The 19026-nt window shown below is 49.0% G+C and overlaps 1 protein-coding gene across 1 annotated transcript in view; it reads left to right on the top strand.

Moving 5' to 3' along the window:
• LOC132406527 (adenylate kinase isoenzyme 5-like) overlaps window positions 1-19026 on the top strand; it is a 110766-nt gene that overhangs the window by 9144 nt on the left and 82596 nt on the right. Inside the window, exons 3-5 of the mRNA XM_059992320.1 lie at window positions 427-599; window positions 2613-2726; window positions 7190-7378. Coding sequence (XP_059848303.1) covers window positions 427-599; window positions 2613-2726; window positions 7190-7378 — 476 coding nt within the window. The remainder of the gene's footprint in view (window positions 1-426; window positions 600-2612; window positions 2727-7189; window positions 7379-19026) is intronic.

The raw sequence follows: 19026 nt of genomic DNA, 5'->3' as shown, positions 1-19026 counted from the left end.
GTCATCTACAATGGACTCCAAGTAACCGGGAGTCTATTATGGATAGTACATACCACAGCAGTGATGAAGGATGCACATATTTAGTGTGGTGAATGAGATGTCAATCAAATCAGCTGCTCGTAAGATCAAAAGCAAGATGCAGATGATGGAAATTCTGAAATAAAAACAGAAACGTCAGAAACATACATCAGGTCAGGCAGCATCTGAGGAGAGAGAAACAATTAATGATGCAGGTCCAAGACCTTTCGTCAGACCTGTGTGTCTATCTGTGCAAGCTGAGAGTTAGGATCACCTTACTCTCCTCACCCCTCTCCCCCCCCCACCCCCGTTTGTGTTTACAATCTCCATGTTTTCAGGTTCTTCTCTCCTTTCCTTCACTCACCCCATCTCTCACTCTCTCGCACCCCCCTCCCACCTCTTCTGAAGGAGGGCCAGCGAGTGGCAAGGGGACCCAGAGCATGAAAATTGCAGAGCACTACAGATTCATCCACATCTCTGTGGGAGAGCTCCTGCGTGAAAAGATGCTGCACAACGCAAGCACCAACAGGAAGTGGGGCCTGATAGCGAAGATCATCACCAATGGGGAGCTGGCACCACAGGTGAGGGTCGGCACTTTGTTTTTATTGGTCGTTTACCACCGCCAGCCTCCTCTGACTGGACAACAACAGCATCCATTTCCATTATGCCTTTCTTGTGGTAGGAATATTTCATATATTTGGTTTGGGGGAGGGTTTAAGGTAGAAAGAGAGATGTCGACTTGGTAAAGGAAAGAATTTCAGAGATTAGGCCCTTGGTATACAGCGCAGAACAGACCCTTCTGGCCCCTTGAGCTGTGTTACCTGACAATCCCCTGATCTCATCACAGAACAATTTACAAAGACCAATTAACCTACCAGTACGTCTTTGGACTGTGGGAGGAAACCGGAGCACCCAGAGGAAACCCACACAGTCACAGAGAGAATGTACGAACTCCTTAGAGGCAGCGGCGGGAATTGAACCCCGGTCACTGGTACTGTAAAGCCTTGTGCTAACCCTTACGCTACCGTGCTGACCAAATGAAGGCACTGTGCTAATGGTAGGGCTGTTGCCAGAAACGAATAAGCACTGTTGGGTTAGAGGGTAGGGAGAGATTACAGAGACAGGGACGGTGAAATAGATGGAGGGATTTAAAAAGAGGATCGTATGAGGTTATGAGGAGTTTTGGAAGAAATCCATTCCCCATTTGCTGCTCACCCACCCTTCCTTGCTGATCTATGCTGGTGCCCAGTTACACAATACCACAGGAAGCACGTGACAGGTTAACTTGTGCATTGAAACTATGGACATATTAATTCATTTAATAATCAGTTGTGTCTTACAAACCAGGAAAAGTCCAGACTCTGCAGATGTCTTTGCTCATAACCAGTGGCAAGATCAGAACTAACAGCAGATTGAACAGGCTTTTTCTCCTCAGGCTGGGTAAGAATAGACCTCAATGTCATAGGTTTAGGTGAAAGGTGAAATATTTGAGGGGAACTTCCTCACTCAGAGGGTAGTGGGAGGTGTGGAACAAGCTGCCAGTGCAGGTGGTAGGTGTGCGTTCAATTGCAACATGGATGAGTAGAGTCTGGAGGGATATGGCCTGGGTGCAGGGTAGATAGAACTAGGCAGACCAGGTCAGCACAGAGTAGATGGGTCGAAAGACCTGTAGTGCTCGGTGACAGATTGACTCTATCTTGTTGCTATTCATTTCTCAGAGGAGGAAGGGTGAGTGGGAGGGCTGACGAGAATGAGTGAGACTTGGTTTCTGCGGTGACCACTGCACAGATGGTAAACAGGTGTAACCAGCAAATTAATAGCTCCATGTGAAGAGGTCAGGTTCAAAACCAGGCTGAAGGAGAGATGGTGCCATTAGTCACAGACAGGCTGGCCTACCAGCGAATCCTCACACTGTCAAACATCTGTTTTCATACAGTCACCTGACAGCAACGTTCAGTAGCTTTCATAGAGTCAGAGCGCACTACAGCACAGAAACAGGCCCTTCAGCCCATCTAGTCTGTGCCAAACTATTAATCAGCCTACTCCCACCCATCTGCACAGCACTCCAAATGCCTCCCATCCATGTTCCTATCCAAAACTGTGCTCGACCTCTCTTCCACCACTTCGGCTGGCAGCTCGTTCCACACTCCCAACGTCTTCTGAGGGAAGAAGTTGTCTCTCATGTTCCCCTTAAACTTTTACCTTTCACCCTTAACCCATGACCTCTGGTTATAGTTCCACACAACCTCAGTGGAAAAAGCCCACCTGCATTTACTCTATCAATACCCCTCATAATTTTGTTATCAAATCTCCCCTCATTCTCTGACAGTCCGGAACTAAAGTCCAGACCTATTCAACAGTTCCCTACAACACAGATCCTCAAGTCCCAGCAACGTCCTTCTAAATTTTCTCTGCACTCTGAATCATATTCATGTCTGTCCTGTAGGCAGGTGATCAGAATGGCATGCAGTCTTCACTGTGTTCAGTGAGCCCCACTTAACTTACAGGGTGTGATATCCCGCAGGATCGGAGCGGAGACATGACAGGCGGCCTGAAGTTCAGGTCGTTACTGATTCCTTGTGTTTCTTTGGCAGGAGACGACGATCAGTGAGATTAAACAGCAGCTGATGCAGCAACCCGACGCTCAGGGGTTTGTGATTGATGGTTTTCCCCGAGAGGTCTCCCAAGCAATCTGCTTCGACGACCAGGTGCAGTCATCGCTCTGAGAACTCAGCACCCACAGAACACTTCTCCCAACCTTCTAATGTTTCCGTAGGAAATGTTAGTTTTTAAAATAGTACCAGCATGTCATAGGCAAAGTCTGAGAGTAGACAGGGGAATGTTTTCACATTTTAATGAGAAACTCAACCCCTACTGCATTATGGGGTCCTTCCATCCCCTCCAGTGGTGTGAAGGTCTCTCAACACTATCTCACTGCAGTTCACTCCTCTGACAGTGACACTCCCTCAGTATTGTCCCTCCAACAGTGTGACACTCCCTCAGTACTGTCCCTCCGATAGTGAGACACTCCCTCAGTACTGTCCCTCTGACAGTGACACTCCCTCGGTACTGTCCCTCTGACAGTGCGTCACTCCCGCAGTACAGTCCCTCTGACAGTGACCCTCACTCAGTACTGTCCCTCTGACAGTGACCCTCTCTCAGTACTGTCCCTCCGACAGTGAGACAATCCCTCAGTACTGTCCCTCTGACACTGTGACACTCCCTCAGTACTGTCCCTCTGACAGTGACCCTCACTCAGTACTGTCCCTCTGACAGTGTGACACTCCCTCAGTACTGTCCCTCTGATGGTGTTACACTCACTCAGTACTCTCCCTCTGACAGTGAGACACTCACTCAGTACTGTCCCTCTGACAGTGACACTCCCTCAGTACTGTCCCTCCGATAGTGAGACACTCCCTCAGTACTGTCCCTCTGACAGTGAGACACTCCCTCGGTACTGTCCCTCTGACAGTGCGTCACTCCCGCAGTACAGTCCCTCTGACAGTGACCCTCACTCAGTACTGTCCCTCTGACAGTGAGACACACCCTCGGTACTGTCCCTCTGACAGTGACACTCCTTCGGTACTGTCCCTCTGACAGTGCATCACTCCCGCAGTACAGTCCCTCTGACAGTGACCCTCACTCAGTACTGTCCCTCTGACAGTGACCCTCACTCAGTATTGTCCCTCTGACAGTGAGACACACCCTTGGTACTGTCCCTCTGACAGTGTGACGCTCTTCAGTACTGTCCCTCCGACAGTGAGACAATCCCTCAGTACTGTCCCTCTGACACTGTGACACTCCCTCAGTACTGTCCCTCTGACAGTGACCCTCACTCAGTACTGTCCCTCCGACAGTGCGACATTCCCTCAGTACTATCTCTCTGACAGTGTGACACTCCCTCAGTACTGTCCCTCTGACAGTGAGACACTCCCTCAGTACTGTCCCTCTGACAGTGCGACACTCCCTCAGTACTGTCCCTCTGACAGTGAGACACTCCCTCAGTACTGTCTGAGAGTGTGACACTCCCTCAGTACTGTCCCTCTGACTATGACACTCCCTCAGTACTCTCCCTCCGACAGTGAGACACTCCCTCAGTACTGTCCCTCTGATGGTGAGACACTCCCTCAGTACTGTCCCTCTGACAGTGACACTCCCTCAGTACAGTCCCTCCGACAGTGTGACACTCCCTCGGTACCGTCCCTCTGACAGTGTGACAATCCCTCGGTACTGTCCCTCTGACAGTGACACTCCCTCAGTACTGTCCCTCCGACAGTGATTCACTCCCTCGGTACTGTCCCTCTGACAGTGCGTCACTCCCGCAGTACAGTCCCTCTGACAGTGACCCTCACTCGGTACTGTCCCTCTGACAGTGTGACGCTCTTCAGTACTGTCCCTCCAACAGTGTGACACCCCCTCAGTACTGTCCCTCTGACAGTGACACTCCCTCAGTACTGTCCCTCCGATAGTGAGACACTCCCTCAGTACTGTCCCTCTGACAGTGAGACACTCCCTTGGTACTGTCCCTCTGACAGTGCGTCACTCCCGCAGTACAGTCCCTCTGACAGTGACCCTCACTCAGTACTGTCCCTCCAACAGTGCGACACTCCCTCAGTACTGTACCTCCGACAGTGCGACACTCCCTCAGTACTGTACAGTGTGACGCTCCCTCAGTACTGTCCCTCTGACAATGCGTCACTCCCGCAGTACAGTCCCTCTGACAGTGACCCTCACTCAGTACTGTCCCTCTGACAGTGACCCTCACTCAGTATTGTTCCTCCGACAGTGCGACACTCCCTCAGACCTGTCCCTCTGACAGTGTGACACTCCCTCGGTACTGTCCCTCTGACAGTGAGACACTCCCTCAGTACTGTCCCTCTGACAGTGAGACGCTCCCTCAGTACTGTCCCTCTGACAGTGACACTCCCTCAGTACTGTCCCTCCAACAGTGTGACACTCCCTCAGTACTGTCCCTCCAACAGTGTGACACTCCCTCAGTACTGTCCCTCTGACAGTGAGGCAGTCCCTCGATACTGTCCCTCTGACAGTGAGACACTCCCTCAGTACTGTCCCTCTGACAGTGAGACACTCCCTCAGTACTGTCTGAGAGTGTGACACTCCCTCAGTCTATGACACTCCCTCAGTACTCTCCCTCCGACAGTGAGACACTCCCTCAGTACTGTCCCTCTGACGGTGAGACACTCCCTCAGTACTTTCCGTCTGACAGTGAGATGCTCCCTCAGTACTGTATCTTCGACAGTGTGACATTCCCTCGGTACTGTCCCTCTGACAATGTGACACTCCCTCAGTACTGTCCCTCTGACGGTGAGACACTCCCTCAGTACTTTCCGTCCGACAGTGAGATGCTCCCTCAGTACTGTATCTTCGACAGTGTGACACTCCCTCGGTACCGTCCCTCTGACAGTGTGACACTCCCTCAGTACTGTCCCTCTGACAGTGTGACATTCCCTCAGTACTGTCCTTCCGACAGTGAGACACTCCCTGTCCCTCTGACAGTGAGATGCTCCCTCAGTATTGTCCCTCTGAAAGTGAGATGCTCCCTCAGTACTGTCCCTCCGACAGTGAGACGCTCCCACAGTACTGTCCCTCTGACAGTGAGACACTCCCTCAGTACTGTCCCTCTGACAGTGACACTCCCTCAGACAGTGACAGTGAGACACTCCCTCAGTACTGTCCCTCTGACAGTGACATTCCCTCAGTACTGTCCCTCCGACAGTGTGACACTCCCTCAGTACTGTCCCTCCGACAGTGAGACAGTCCCTCAGTACTGTCCCTCTGATAGTGAGACACTCCCTCAGTACTGTCCCATTGACAGTGCGTCACTCCCGCAGTACTGTCCCTCTGACAGTGCGTCACTCCCGCAGTACTGTCCCTCTGACAGTGACCCTCACTCAGTACTGTCCCTCCGACAGTGACCCTCTCTCAGTACTGTCCCTCTGACAGTGTGACACTCTCTCAGTACTGTCCCTCTGACAGTGAGATGCTCCCTCAGTACTGTCCCTCCAACAGTGTGATACTCCCTCAGTAATGTCCCTCCGACAGTGTGACACTCCCTCAGTACTGTCCCTCTGACAGTGCGACACTCCCTCAGTACTGTCCCTCTGACAGTGAGACATTCCCTCAGTGCTGTCCCTCCGACAGTGACACTCCCTCAGTACTGTCCCTCCAACAGTGAGACACTCCCTCAGTACTGTCCCTCCGACAGTGAGACACTCCCTCAGTACTGCCCCTCTGACAGTGAGACGCTCCCTCAGTACTGTCCCTCCGACAGTGAGACATTCCCTCAGTACTGTCCCTCTGACAGTGACACTCCCTCAGTACTGTCCCTCTGACAGTGTGACACTCCCTCAGTACTGTCCCTCTGACAGTGAGACACTCCCTCAGTACTGTCCTTATGACAGTGCGACACTCCGTCAGTACTGTCCCTCTGACAGTGACCCTCAGTCAGTACTGTCCCTCCGACAGTGACCCTCACTCAGTACTGTCCCTCTGACAGTGTGACACACCCTCAGTACTGTCCCTCTGACAGTGAGATGCTCCCTCAGTACTGTCCCTCTGACAGTGAGACACACCCTCAGTACTGTCCCTCCGACAGTGAGACACTCCCTCAGTACTGTCCCTCCGACAGTGAGATGCTCCCTCAGTACTGTCCCTCTGACAGTGAGACACTCCCTCAGTACTGTCACTCTAATGCTCGTTCTGCACAGGTGAGCCCTGGGATTCGATGTTCCCTAAATGTCAGCCTGTATTGTGCAGATCATAAGACTGCAATTGCTGGAATCTGCAGCAAGACACAAAACGATGGAGGAATTGGACAGTCAGTGCTTCAGGCTGAATCTCTTCATCTGGATCGAGACCCTTCATCTCATCCTGAGGCTATGGGGAGAAGGCAGGAGAGTAGGGTTGAGAGCGATAATAAATCAGGTGTGATCAAGTGGCAGACCAGGCTCTATGGGCCAAATGGCCAAATTCTGCTGTCTATCTTATGACCTTGGGTAAGGATGGAGTGGCCCCTATGATCCACAGCTTGAATGACAAGAGAGGTGAAGGTACGGGCAGATATAACCTCAAGCAGAAAAATTGCTCCGGACATTTTTATCGCAAATTTTGCAAATCCCTAAAGCTCACCCTACAGATTCTCTGCCCTCAGATCTGTGTGCCAGACCTGGTGATCTATCTTGCCTGCGCCAACTTACGACTGAGGGAGAGGTTGGAGAAGCGAGCGGAACAAGGCCGGCCTGACAACAACCCCAAGGCCATCCACCGGCGCCTCGCCACCTTCAAGCAAAATGCCATCCCATTGGTCCAATACTACCAAGAGAAAGGCCTCATTGTGACGGTGAGTCGGGGCAAAATGCTGGGGCTTGGCAGCAGGAAGTTCATCGTTCAGCCCATCTGTCCTATGCTTGACCTGAAGATTAATCCAGTTGTTCTCTCTCTCAGTCCTGTGATTATTTCCATCTTTATTGCTTTGCAACTTAGAAAGAGGCCATTCAGTCCATTGAACCTATGCCAGTGCACAGCAGAATAGTGCCATTCCCTTCACTTTCTCCATGGTGCTGCAGATTATTTTCCTAAGAGTCGATCCAGATCCCTCTTGGAATTCTGAGTAATTGTGTTTCCGACACCTGTGCAGACACTAAGTTCAGGATTCTAACTACATGCTGTATAAGGCAAGGCAATTCATTCTTCACTCCCTCCTTGTATTGTTTACCTAAACCCTTGTGTCCTGATGAGAAAACCTCCATTTTATCTGAGGCAGCCTGGGGTTGTATACTCTGCCAGATTTCCTCTCAATTCACCCTCTTATTCCCATGTACTGCCAGGAAGAGTCCAAACTCAGATTGCAGGAGCAACACCTCATATTCCATCTGGGGAGCCCGATGGTGTGAACATCGATTTCTCCAACTTCTGGTAACTTCTACCTCCCTCCCTATCATCTTCCTCCCCGTTCTGATCCCCCGTTCACCCCTTCGCACTTGCCATCATTTTCCTCTGGGGACCCCTCTTCCTTTTTTTTCCCATGGTCCACAGCCCTCTCCTATCAGGTTCCTTCTTCTTCAGCCCTTTCCCTCTTCCACTTATCACCTTCCAGCTTCTTACTTCATCCCCCCTCCCCCCCTCCCCCCACCCGGTCTCACCTGTAACCTGGTACACCTTCCAACTTTCCAATTCTGGTGAAGGGCTTTGGCCTGAAAGGTTGACAGCTTATTCCCATCCATAGATACAGCCTGGCCTGCTGGGTTCCTCCAGCATTGTGTGTGTGTCATTCTCAACCTTGAAACTCAACCCCTCCATATTTCTGCATTTCTTGATGACGTAGAAAGAGACCATTCAACCCTTCAAGTCCATGCCAGCTCACAGAGAAATTCCTATACCACCAACTAATTTTGCCTGTAACCTATTCTCCTCAAATTCACAATACAGTAGGGGCAACTGAACTGACCAATCTGCACATCTTGGGGATATGGGAGGAGACTGAAGCACCCGAGGGAAAGTGCGAACTTCGGACAGACAGCTTGGGGCTGACCGGGATCGCTAGAGTTCTGAGGCAGTGGCTCTAACAGCTGCACCACTGTTGTCCTGTTGAACACGCGGCTCAATGCCCTCAGCGCCGATGGAAGTTCTGCATTATACCAAACTTTTGTTCTCCGCGTACATGAAGGGTATTCTAACTCCTTTTCTATTTCCGCATTTCCCGAGCACCATTCACCAATAACATGCAGAAATTCCCACTATCCAAAATGTCAGTCTACACCATCCTCTACTGCCTCGACAAGGTAACACTTCATAGTCTGGCTGGGTAGCCTCCAATCTGACAGTATAAACATTGATTTCTGGTACTTTCTCCTCTTCCCTCTCTCTCATTTCTACTCCCCTTCGGATCCCTCTTAACCCTTCTCCTCTCTTCACTTGCCCATCAGTACCCTACAGTGCCCCTCCTCCTTCCCTTTCTCCCCGGACCACTGTCCTCTCCAATCAGATTACTTCTTCTTCAGCACTTCCACCTATCACCCCCCAGCTTCTTACCTTACAACCCCTCCCTTGACCACCTGCCTTCCCCCTCACTCGCCAGCTTGCACTCCTTCCGCTATCCCAAACTTCCTCCCGCTTCCTTTCCACTCCTGATGAAGGGTCTCAGCCCGAAGCATCCCCTGCATATACGCTGCCTGGCCTGCTGAGTTCCTCCAACATTTTGCGTGTTGTTCTAGATCCGTGCTCTCACACCCACCACAATCCAATGTTGACATGCTCATGTCTGCAGTCGTGGTCTCTCACAGTTAAGTCCACAGCCCTGGATACCTCTCCACAAAAGCTAGGCGCCGTCCTCCAGCACTTCTGACCCCAGGGCGTCCTACGGGGGCACTTCACAAGTGTTGTGGTTTTGGAAGGAGGACACAGTGAGAGTGGCGGCCAGTGATTATAAAGGTCAGTCCCACCTCCCACGGCCCATCGATTAGTACAGCACACAGCAGGCAGTGCAGCTCCTGAAAAATACATCTAAGCATCGAGCCCACATCTGCCTTAAGTCCCAGTCTCCTTCATTAGCCAGCGCTTCTCTCATGATGTCCGCCCTGTTGTGGGGACAGAGCTCGGGTTGGTGAGGGGTTACAGTTATGGTGGAAGGGCTGGAGGGTGGATGATGTTTCCCCAAGATAAATGTCTGATAGCAGAGGACAGGCATTGATGATGAGAGGGGTAGGTTCAACGGGGATGTGAGGGGTACGTTTTATACTCAGAGACTGAGGGTGACTAGAATGCACTGCCTGGTAATCAGAGGTTTGTCGGGATATGGATATTTTGTGGGTAGGAGGGATTAGTATTTGGGTGTTTTTGATTACTTTTTAGCCAGTTCGGCTCAACATTGTGGCCTCTTCCTGTGCTGTACTGTTCCGTGTTCTAGGTTCCATGACTGTCGTCTCCTGCTGCCACGTGCTAGGTAGGAATCGGATGATAGTACAAGTGGATGAGTTGCTGAGGAACTGGTGCAGGGGGCAGGGTTGCAGTTTCTTGGAACCTCCTCTGGGGACAGGTTGTGCCTCAAAGCTCTCCGTTTCATTCTGGACACCAGACACAACCAGTTCTCCTCCAGCACCGCTCTCCTCCGCCCAGCGGAACCGGTCCTCACTCTAAATAATTTCTCCCTTGGGTCCTCCCACTTCCTTCAAGCAAAAGGGGTGGCTATGGGGAATCGCATGGGTCCCAGCTATGTTTGCCTGTTTGTTGGCTACGTGAACAGTCTATGCTGCAAACCTACACTGGTGACCATCCCGCACTTTTCCTGCACTACATCAATGACTACATTGGTGCTGAGCTCGTCAACTTCATCCACTTTGCCTCCAACTTCCACAGGGCCCTCAGATTCCCCTGGTCCATTTCCGAGACTTCCCTTCCCTTTCTCAATCTCTCTATATCGATCTCCAGAGACAGCTTATCTACCAATGTCTATTATAAACCAACGAACTTTCACAGCTACCTGGCTACATTTCGTCCCACCCTGTTAGTTGTAAAAATGCCATCCCCTTCTCTCAATCCCTCCGTCTCCACCGCATCTGCTCTCAGGATGAGGCTTTTCATTCTAGAACAAAGATGTCCTCCTTTTTCAAAGAAAGGGGTTTCCCTTCCTCCACTATCAACACTGCCCTCAACCGTGTCTATTCCATTTCATGCACGCCTGCTCTTACCCCCTCCTCCCGCCACCCCACCAGGGATAGGGTTCTTCTCTTCCTCACCTACCACCCCACCAGCTTCCACCTCCAGCACATAACTCACAGAAACGTCCACCACCTCCAACTGAATCCAAGCACATCTTTCCCTTGCCCCCACTTTCTGTTTTCCGCAGGGATCGCTCCCTACGCAACTCCCTTGTCCATTCGTTCCTCCCCACTGATCTCCCTCCTGGCACTTGTCCTTGCAAGTGGAACAAGTACTTCATCTGCCCCTACACCTCCTCCCTCACTACCATTCAGGACCCTAAACAGTCCTTCCAGGTGAGGTGACACTTCACCTCTGAGTCTGTTGGAGTCATTTACTGTATTTGGTGCTCCCGGTGTGGTCTCTTGTATATTGATGAGACCTGACGTAGATTGGGAGACCACTTCACCAAGCATCTATGCTCAGTCCACCAGAACAAGTGGGATCTCCCAGTAGCCACCCATTTTAATTCCACTTCCCATTCCAACATGTCCATCCATGGTCTCCTCCATTTGGGATAAAGCCACACTTAGGCTGAAGGAACAACACCTTATATTCCATTTGGGTAGCCTCCAACCTGATGGCATTTGTGTGTGTTGGCTGGATTTCCAGCACCTGCAGATTTTCTCTTGTTTGTGCGATGGAATTGGTAGTTGGAAGTACATATATTTTAATGTCAGGAGTGTTATGGATAAAGGTGATGAACTTGGAGCATGGATCAGTACATGAACCTATGATGTTGTGGCCATTACAGAAGCTTAGTTGAGAGAGGGGCAGGAATGGGTGCCTAATGTTTTGATGTTTGAGAAGAGTTGGAGATGGAGGTAAAAGAGGGGGAGGGAGCTACACTACCATTCAGGGAGAATATCGCCGCTGCTCTCAGATGGAACATACTGGAGGGATTGTTCATTGAGTCTCTATGGGTATGTTTTGGTCGGGGGTCTAAATGTCAGGAAAACTCAGCACATTGTTGGGAAAGAGCAGGAGCTCACAGAGGGGTCCCACAGCAAGCTGCGTTGTTGTAGCGCTGTCGTCTATGGGAAAGCTAACACCAAGCCACGCCGGGACTGATTACAGCTGGTAACGGAAACCTTCGCCACTACCTACTCAACCTGATCCATGAGCTAATGACTTACTTCAGCGGACTCTACAATTCACATTCTCGGTATTACCTATCTACTTATTTGCAATCTATCTATCTTCTTTTGCACAATGGCTTTCTACCAGTCTTAGTTTATGTATAGTTCTCATAAATTCAGCTGGATTCCTTTATTTTCCTGCAAAAGCCTGCAAGAAAATGAATCTCAAGGCAGTCTATGGTGACATTTACATATTTCCTTGTTGCCCGGTATGCGGCTGGCATTTAGAAAGCAATGAAAGTCCTCCATCTCTGTCTGTATAGAAGGATTCGTCATTGCTGTTTCCTTAACATTTTATCGGTTAGTCCTGAGCTGAACCCAGAAGGCTGGAGGACCACTCTTCATCTGGCCTCTACCCTTCCACCTTTTTAACATGGATGACCCCACCAAGAACCAAAGTACAAGGCCCTGATTCCAGCCGACACAGCTCTCTGGGTCAGTGAGGCCTCCAAGTCTTGCAACAAGGTTGTGATCCTCTTGGAAGTACATATACATACTTCGATAATAAATTTACCTTGACTTCAACATTGATCTAAAGAGGGAGGTTTGAAGGAAGGGGAAAGGCAAAGAGGTTTAGGGAGTGAGTTCCAGAGCCTAGTCTCTCAGCACCTAAAGACAAATCCAGAAAAGCTGAAGTAATCTGAAGAACATGGAGATGTCAGGGAGTTGTAGGTCATGGGGACGATGGCAGAGTTAGGGAGGGAGGGATCTAAAAACAAGAAAGAGAATTTTAAAATTCAAGGTGGTGCTTAATTGGAGGCAAATGTAGGTGATCAAGGGCAGGTTTGCTGAGTGAATGGGATGGTGAGTTCATACGCAGGCAATTGAGTCTTGGACATTCATAATGACAGCAGAATGGGGGAGGTCAATAGATCAACAACAGAAATAACAGCTGGAAGCACATTCATTTGAACCAACTTTACATGAATAAATTTTAGAGCCATCACCATGGTGACAGAAGCCTCTTTGACAAATAGGTAACCATAGCAACATGCAGACAGAGCCCCGTTCCTTCAGAGCTACAATCTGTTACCTAACACACTCTGTAGCTGTCCTGGGAGCACTTGATGGGACATTGTAGAAGGATCTGTCAACTGAGCCTAACCCATCCTGTCCTGGTAGTGCTTGGTAGGACAATTTAGAAGGAGCTTAACTCCACATCAAAAACATGTACTTGCAGCCCTGAAAGTATTAGATAGGACAGCATAGAGGAATTGATATATTACATCTAGCCTTGCCCTGTGAGTGGTGGGAAGAGAGACCTTTAAACACAGAGGATTCTGCAGGTGCAGGAAATCCAGAGTAACACAGACAAAATGCTGGGGGAGCTCGGCAGGTCAGGTAACATCTATAGAGAGGAATAAACAGTCAAAAATTAGGGCCAAGATCTGAATTTGGTCCTGATGAAGGGTCTTGGCCCAAACGTGAACCTTTCCATAGATGCTGCCTGACCTGCTGTTCGTCCAGCATGGTTGTATGTGTTAGAGGGAATTTCACTCTGGTTCTAGCCTATGCATTCCCAAACCTGGGAAAGCTTGATGACTGACCCCACAAGGAACACATTCGAGGAAATCTGCAGAAGCTGGAAATTCGAACAACACACACAAAATGCTGGTGGAACGCAGCAGGCCAGGCAGCATCTATAGGGAGAAGCGCTGTCGATGTTTCGGGCCGAGACCCTTCATCAGGACTAATATTTACATTTACATAAATTTACATATTACATATATATCATATAAATTTACATAATATTAACATTTACATATTGATCAGCAGGCATTTTTAACCCAATCCAATCCTGGGATATTAAGACCTTCGACATAAAGTTCTTCCTGGTCCAGGAGGAGTTCAGAATTGGAAAGAGTGAAAGCCCCTGCAGTTTAAGTGTGTCACCACTAACAGATGAGGCAGGATATGGACAGAGATACTCACATTCTTGGATTTCTTGGGAGAATGAGTTAGCTAAATCCCACTGACTGGGACTAGTTTAGTGAAACCTCACCACTGAGGTTGCTTTTGTTAAACCTTACTAATTGGGTCTGGTTGAGTGAATCGCCTGTTCAGTTGAGCCCCAACAGATCAGTTTAACTTAAGCCCCAGTAACTAAGATTAATTTAGTTACTGACCAGGTCTAGTGACCAGTCACACACTGACTGGCATTGGTTTCGTTAAACCCCACCTGCCGGGGCTGGTTCAGTTAAATCCCACAGTGACTGGGACTGGTTTGGTTAAGCTGCACCGAGTGGTCAGTGTCAGTGGAGCCTGGGCCAGCACTGAGAGGAAGCTGTTGTTCATGCGTCAGAGCCAGAGACAGCACTTACACTCTCCGCCTTCAGCTCTTATTGCTGGAAGAAGTGATTCTGGTGAGCTGGATGATTGTGACAATTACCCCGTGGGTGTAGGCTGACATTGTTAAAATAGTACTACCAGCAGATCCAGCAGCAAAGCTTGAGTGTGGGTGGGGATTATTTATCAAGTGTGTCCCTTGGATTGTGGAATAAAATTCTTCCCCCCCCCCCCACCACAACCTAGACCTGGAACATGGGGGAGAAGCCCAGCTCCTCATCTCATCTGCTCCAGTCTGAAAAGTTCTTCAAATTGGTCCATTCCTGGATTCATGAGGAGCATGTTACATGCAGTGAGTTACTCCTTCTGACCCTGACAGTTCCCCGATTGCCCTCCACGGGGTTGGGGAAGGACTAAGACAGCTTAGTGCCGTGTCCAGGTGCTCATCGAGACACAAGAGTCAAAACCTGGCCCTTCAGCCTGCCCTGTCCATACTGACCATCAAGCACCAATCAATCCCAAAACCATTTACTGGGCACTTAATCCATAGCCTTCTTTACAAATGGAGATTCAGGTGCTCCTCTGGGTGCTCCTTAACTGTTGTGAGGGTGCCAGCCTCTGCCACCCTCTCGGGCAGTGCGTTCCACGTTCCAACCACCCTCTGGGTGCAGAAGTCCTTCCTCAGATCCCCCCTGCCTTCTACCCCTTCCCTAATCCTATGCTCTTTACTTTCACACATTTCTACAATGTTCTGCGAACCAAGTATCCAAGCATTTTAGGCACAGTTACAAAGAGCACACATCACCTTCCCCAAACCAAACGCAGCGACTCAGGAGGACTTAAGTTTACCACTTTCATTTGGTATGGGAAGTAGGAATACATAATAAAGTTCAAAGTAAATCTGATATCAAACTACGTATATGTCACCATATCCTACCCCAATATTCATTTCTTGCAGGCATTTGCAGCAGAACAAATAAGTACAATAGAATCAATGAAAAACCACACATAAACTAACGAACAACCAATGTGCAAATGAAGACAAACTGTGCAAATAACAGACAGATAGATAGATAGATAGATAGATAATATTGATAACAAGAGTTGTAGAGACTTTCAAAGCTATGGAATCAGTTCAGTGTCGAAGTGAGAGAAGATATCCACACTAGTTCAGGAGCCTGATTGTTGAAGGATAATAACTGTTCCTCAACCTGGTGGTGTGGGACCTAAAGCTCTTGTACCTCCTCCCCAATGGCCGCAGCAAGAAAAGACCATGGCTTGGACGGTGAGGATTCGTGATAATGGATGTGCTTTCTTGGGGCGGTGCTCCTTGGAGATGTGCTCAATGACGTATGCAAAGGACAGTTTTACCAGTGAAGCTGCGAATGAATGGGAACCCAAACCCTTTGACACAGTACACTGCTTCCCTTGTTCAGTGAAACAACCTCGGGCAGCTCAGTTGTCCCTAGTTGTCAGGGTGCCACGGCGGCGTAGCAGTTAGTATAACGCTATTACAGCTCGGGGAGCTGGAGTTCGGAGTTCAAATCCAGTGCTGACTGTAAGTTTGTAGTCCTTTCTGTGAGCGTGTGGGATTCCTACTGGTGCTCCAATTTCCTCCCATTGTCCAGAGACATTCCAGTTAGTAGATCAGAGTTCATTGTAAATTGTCCTCTGTTTAGGATTGGGCTCGGTAGATTGGTCTCTGGGTGGCACAGCTGGTTATGCCAGAAGGGCCTGTTCCATGCTGTATATCTAAATAAATAAAAACTTCGGTAGGTATGATTTCTCAGATTCCAGTTTATTACTTGAGTTGTACTCCAAGTGTAACCAAGTCTACACACTGCTCTGTTTCACAATCCAGTTGCTCTGGAAAACGTCTTCCTGAAATCTGTATGATTTAAATCCACAACACACCTGGTATAAGAATAAAAATATTTTAAACCGCTAATGAAGGAAACCTGAAAATGCTGGAAGGCTCAACAGGTCAGGTAGCATCTGTGGAGAGAGAAAATCAGAGCCACTGTAACAGTCTGAGGAGTTAGAAACAACATGAGGCCCTTCTTCCCCACTGGGCCTGTACTGACCATCAACCACCCATTTATACTATCCTACACTCGCCCCATTTTATTATCCTCCCTACCTCCCCAACAACTCCTCCCAGATTCTGCCTCTCACCTACACTCTAGGGACAACCTACATGGCCAATTACTCTACAGATCCTTGGGAGTTGGGAGTAAACTGGACACCCAGATGAAACCCAGTCACAAGGTGAACGTGCAAACTCCACAGCGACAGTATCAGAGGTTAGAATTGAACTGGGGTTTCTGGCACTGTGAGGCAGTGGTCATCCAGCTCGTGATAACTGTTTCGTTGTTGTTGCTGCACCTTCCGGAAAGATGGCGTCACTTAGTGGCGACTCTTCGTGTGCAGCTCCAACAGAGATCCTCAAATATTCAAAGTTGTAGGTTCAAAGTTCAAAAGAAATTTATTATCAAAATCTGTACCAGAACAATAACCATAATAGAATCAATGACAGACCACACCGACTGGGGCGTTCAACCAGTGTGCAAAAGACAACAAGCTGTGCAAATACACAAAGAAAGAAATATTAATTAATAAACAAGTGATAGATATTGAAAACATGAGATGAAGAGTCCTTGAAAGTGAGTCCATAGGTTGTGGGAACATTTCAGTGATGGGACAAGTGAAGTTACCTCTTTGGTTCATAAGCCTGATGGTTAAGGGGTAATAACTGTTCCGGAACTAGGCTGTGTAAGTCCTGAGGCTCCTGTGCCTTCTTCCTGATGGTACCTTTCCTGTCAAGATGTTCCAGGGTTGAGTGAAGAGCCAGTGAGATGGCTTCTACTGTGATGGCACTGTGGTCAGGGCATGAAGGGAGGCGGGGAGAAAGCAAGAGATTGGGGCTGAGAGGGAAAATGGATCTGCCATGGTGAAATGGAGCAGATTCAATGGGCCAAATGGCCTAATTCTGCTCCTATATCTATGATCTTGATGGTCTTATGTTCGTGCCACTGGACAATAGTCATTGAGGCAGGATATCACATTCTTCTTAGGCACCTGTATAATTGAAGCCTGCTTGAAGCAGACGGGTACCTCACACTGTTGACATGGAGGTTAAAGATCTCAGTGAACACTCCAGCCAGTTGATCACCATTGGTTTTTGGTACTTGGCCCGTTGTTTTTCATGGGTTCAGCCTTCCGAAGACTGCTCATAGGTCGGCCTCAGAGACTGAAATCACAGAATCATGGGGGGCTGTGGGAGTTCATGATGGTTCCTCCATGTGCTAATGGTCAAAGCGAGCATAGAAGGCACTAAGCTCATCTGGAAGTCCTGTTGTCACCTGATTTAACGTTGGAAGAGGTGACAGTATTCAAGCCCTCTCACATCTGCTGAGCACCCTTCATTGATTCCGGTTTAGTCTGAAATTGCTACTTTGCCTGTGAGATAGCTTTCTAGAGATTATACCTGGACCTCTTATAACTTATTTGGTGACAGGACTTGAACGTCTCTGATCTGGCCCTCAGCAGATCGTGGTTCATCCAGGGCTTCTGGTTGGGAAAGATTCTGAATAGTGTTGTGGGGACACACTCATCTACTACTGTTTTAATGAAGCCCATGACAACCATGGTTTATTTACTCAAATCCACAGATGGGCCCTTGAACACGGACCAGTCCACCAACTCGAAGCAATCCCACAGCCACTCCTCTGCCTTCAGCGACCACCTCTTTGATGTCCTAATCTCAATAGGTTTCAAAGGTACATTTAACGTCAGAGAACACAAAGTATACTGCAGATGTTGTGGTCAAATCAACCCGTACAAACAAGCTGGGTGAACTCAGCAGGTCGAGCAGCATCCATTGGAAAAAGCAGTCAACGTCAGAGAAATGTATACAACATACATCCTGAAATTCTTCTTCACAAAGATCCACGAAAACAGAGGAGTGCCCCAAAGAATGAAAGACAGTTAAATGTCAGAACCACAAGCAACCTCCCCCAGCTCCCCACTCCCATGCATAATCAGCAGCAAGGCAACGACCCCCTTCCCCCACCGGCAAAAAAGCATCAGCACCCCCCACTGAGTGCTAACGCGTGCAGCAAAGCATCAATAAAGACACAGAGACAGTATCTCAAAGGCTACTCATTCACCCGGTAATTCAACATATCACAGGCTCTCTCTCTTCCTAATAAAGGAAAAAGAGGTGTCCCTGTTTCACAGCGAGAGGGGAGACATAACAAAGCAACTCGCTGATTTCTGGTGTTAAAAGTCTGTTGTGTCACTTCTTCTGCGCTCTGTGCCCAAAGAACTCAGGTCTCTAGGCACACAGCCAACAGCCAGCTCACTGCTTTCGATCTTCCGTCTCCCACGACACACAAGGCGGCAGTGGCACCAGCCCTGAGTCCACCCGCCTCCAGAGCCACGAGAATCCGGCACCCTGAAGGCGAGCTAGTCTTCTAGGCTGCATCCTTGGCATATCGAAAACTGGTCGTGAGGCCCCGACAGCGGGTCCCATTTCTGCAAGGAACCGAAGTCAGTGTGTAACTCCAGGAAAGGGTCTTCAAAAGAACTTTGAAAAGGAAAAAAAGAGAGATCAAAGACAGAAATGGAGCTGTCCAAAGATGCAAGCAAAAGAGTCACCGTTAGGCGCCATCATTCTAAACTCTGGAGCTTTATTCTTTAGCCTCTGCCTGTATGCAAGTAGGAGAAGGGCAGCCAAGTGATCAGGTTTGCCAAAATGCGGTCTGGGCATGGAACAGTAGGCATTCCTTGTCTTAGTATCTTAGTATAACAGTGGTCCGGTGTACTGGGACCTCTGGTGCTACAGGTTATATGCTGATGCTGATAA

This window comes from Hypanus sabinus, chromosome 16 (assembly GCF_030144855.1).
Source record: "Hypanus sabinus isolate sHypSab1 chromosome 16, sHypSab1.hap1, whole genome shotgun sequence".
NCBI lineage: Eukaryota > Metazoa > Chordata > Chondrichthyes > Myliobatiformes > Dasyatidae > Hypanus > Hypanus sabinus.
The sequence above is the reverse complement of the archived record's forward strand: the minus strand, read 5'-3'. Positions and strand labels throughout refer to the sequence as shown.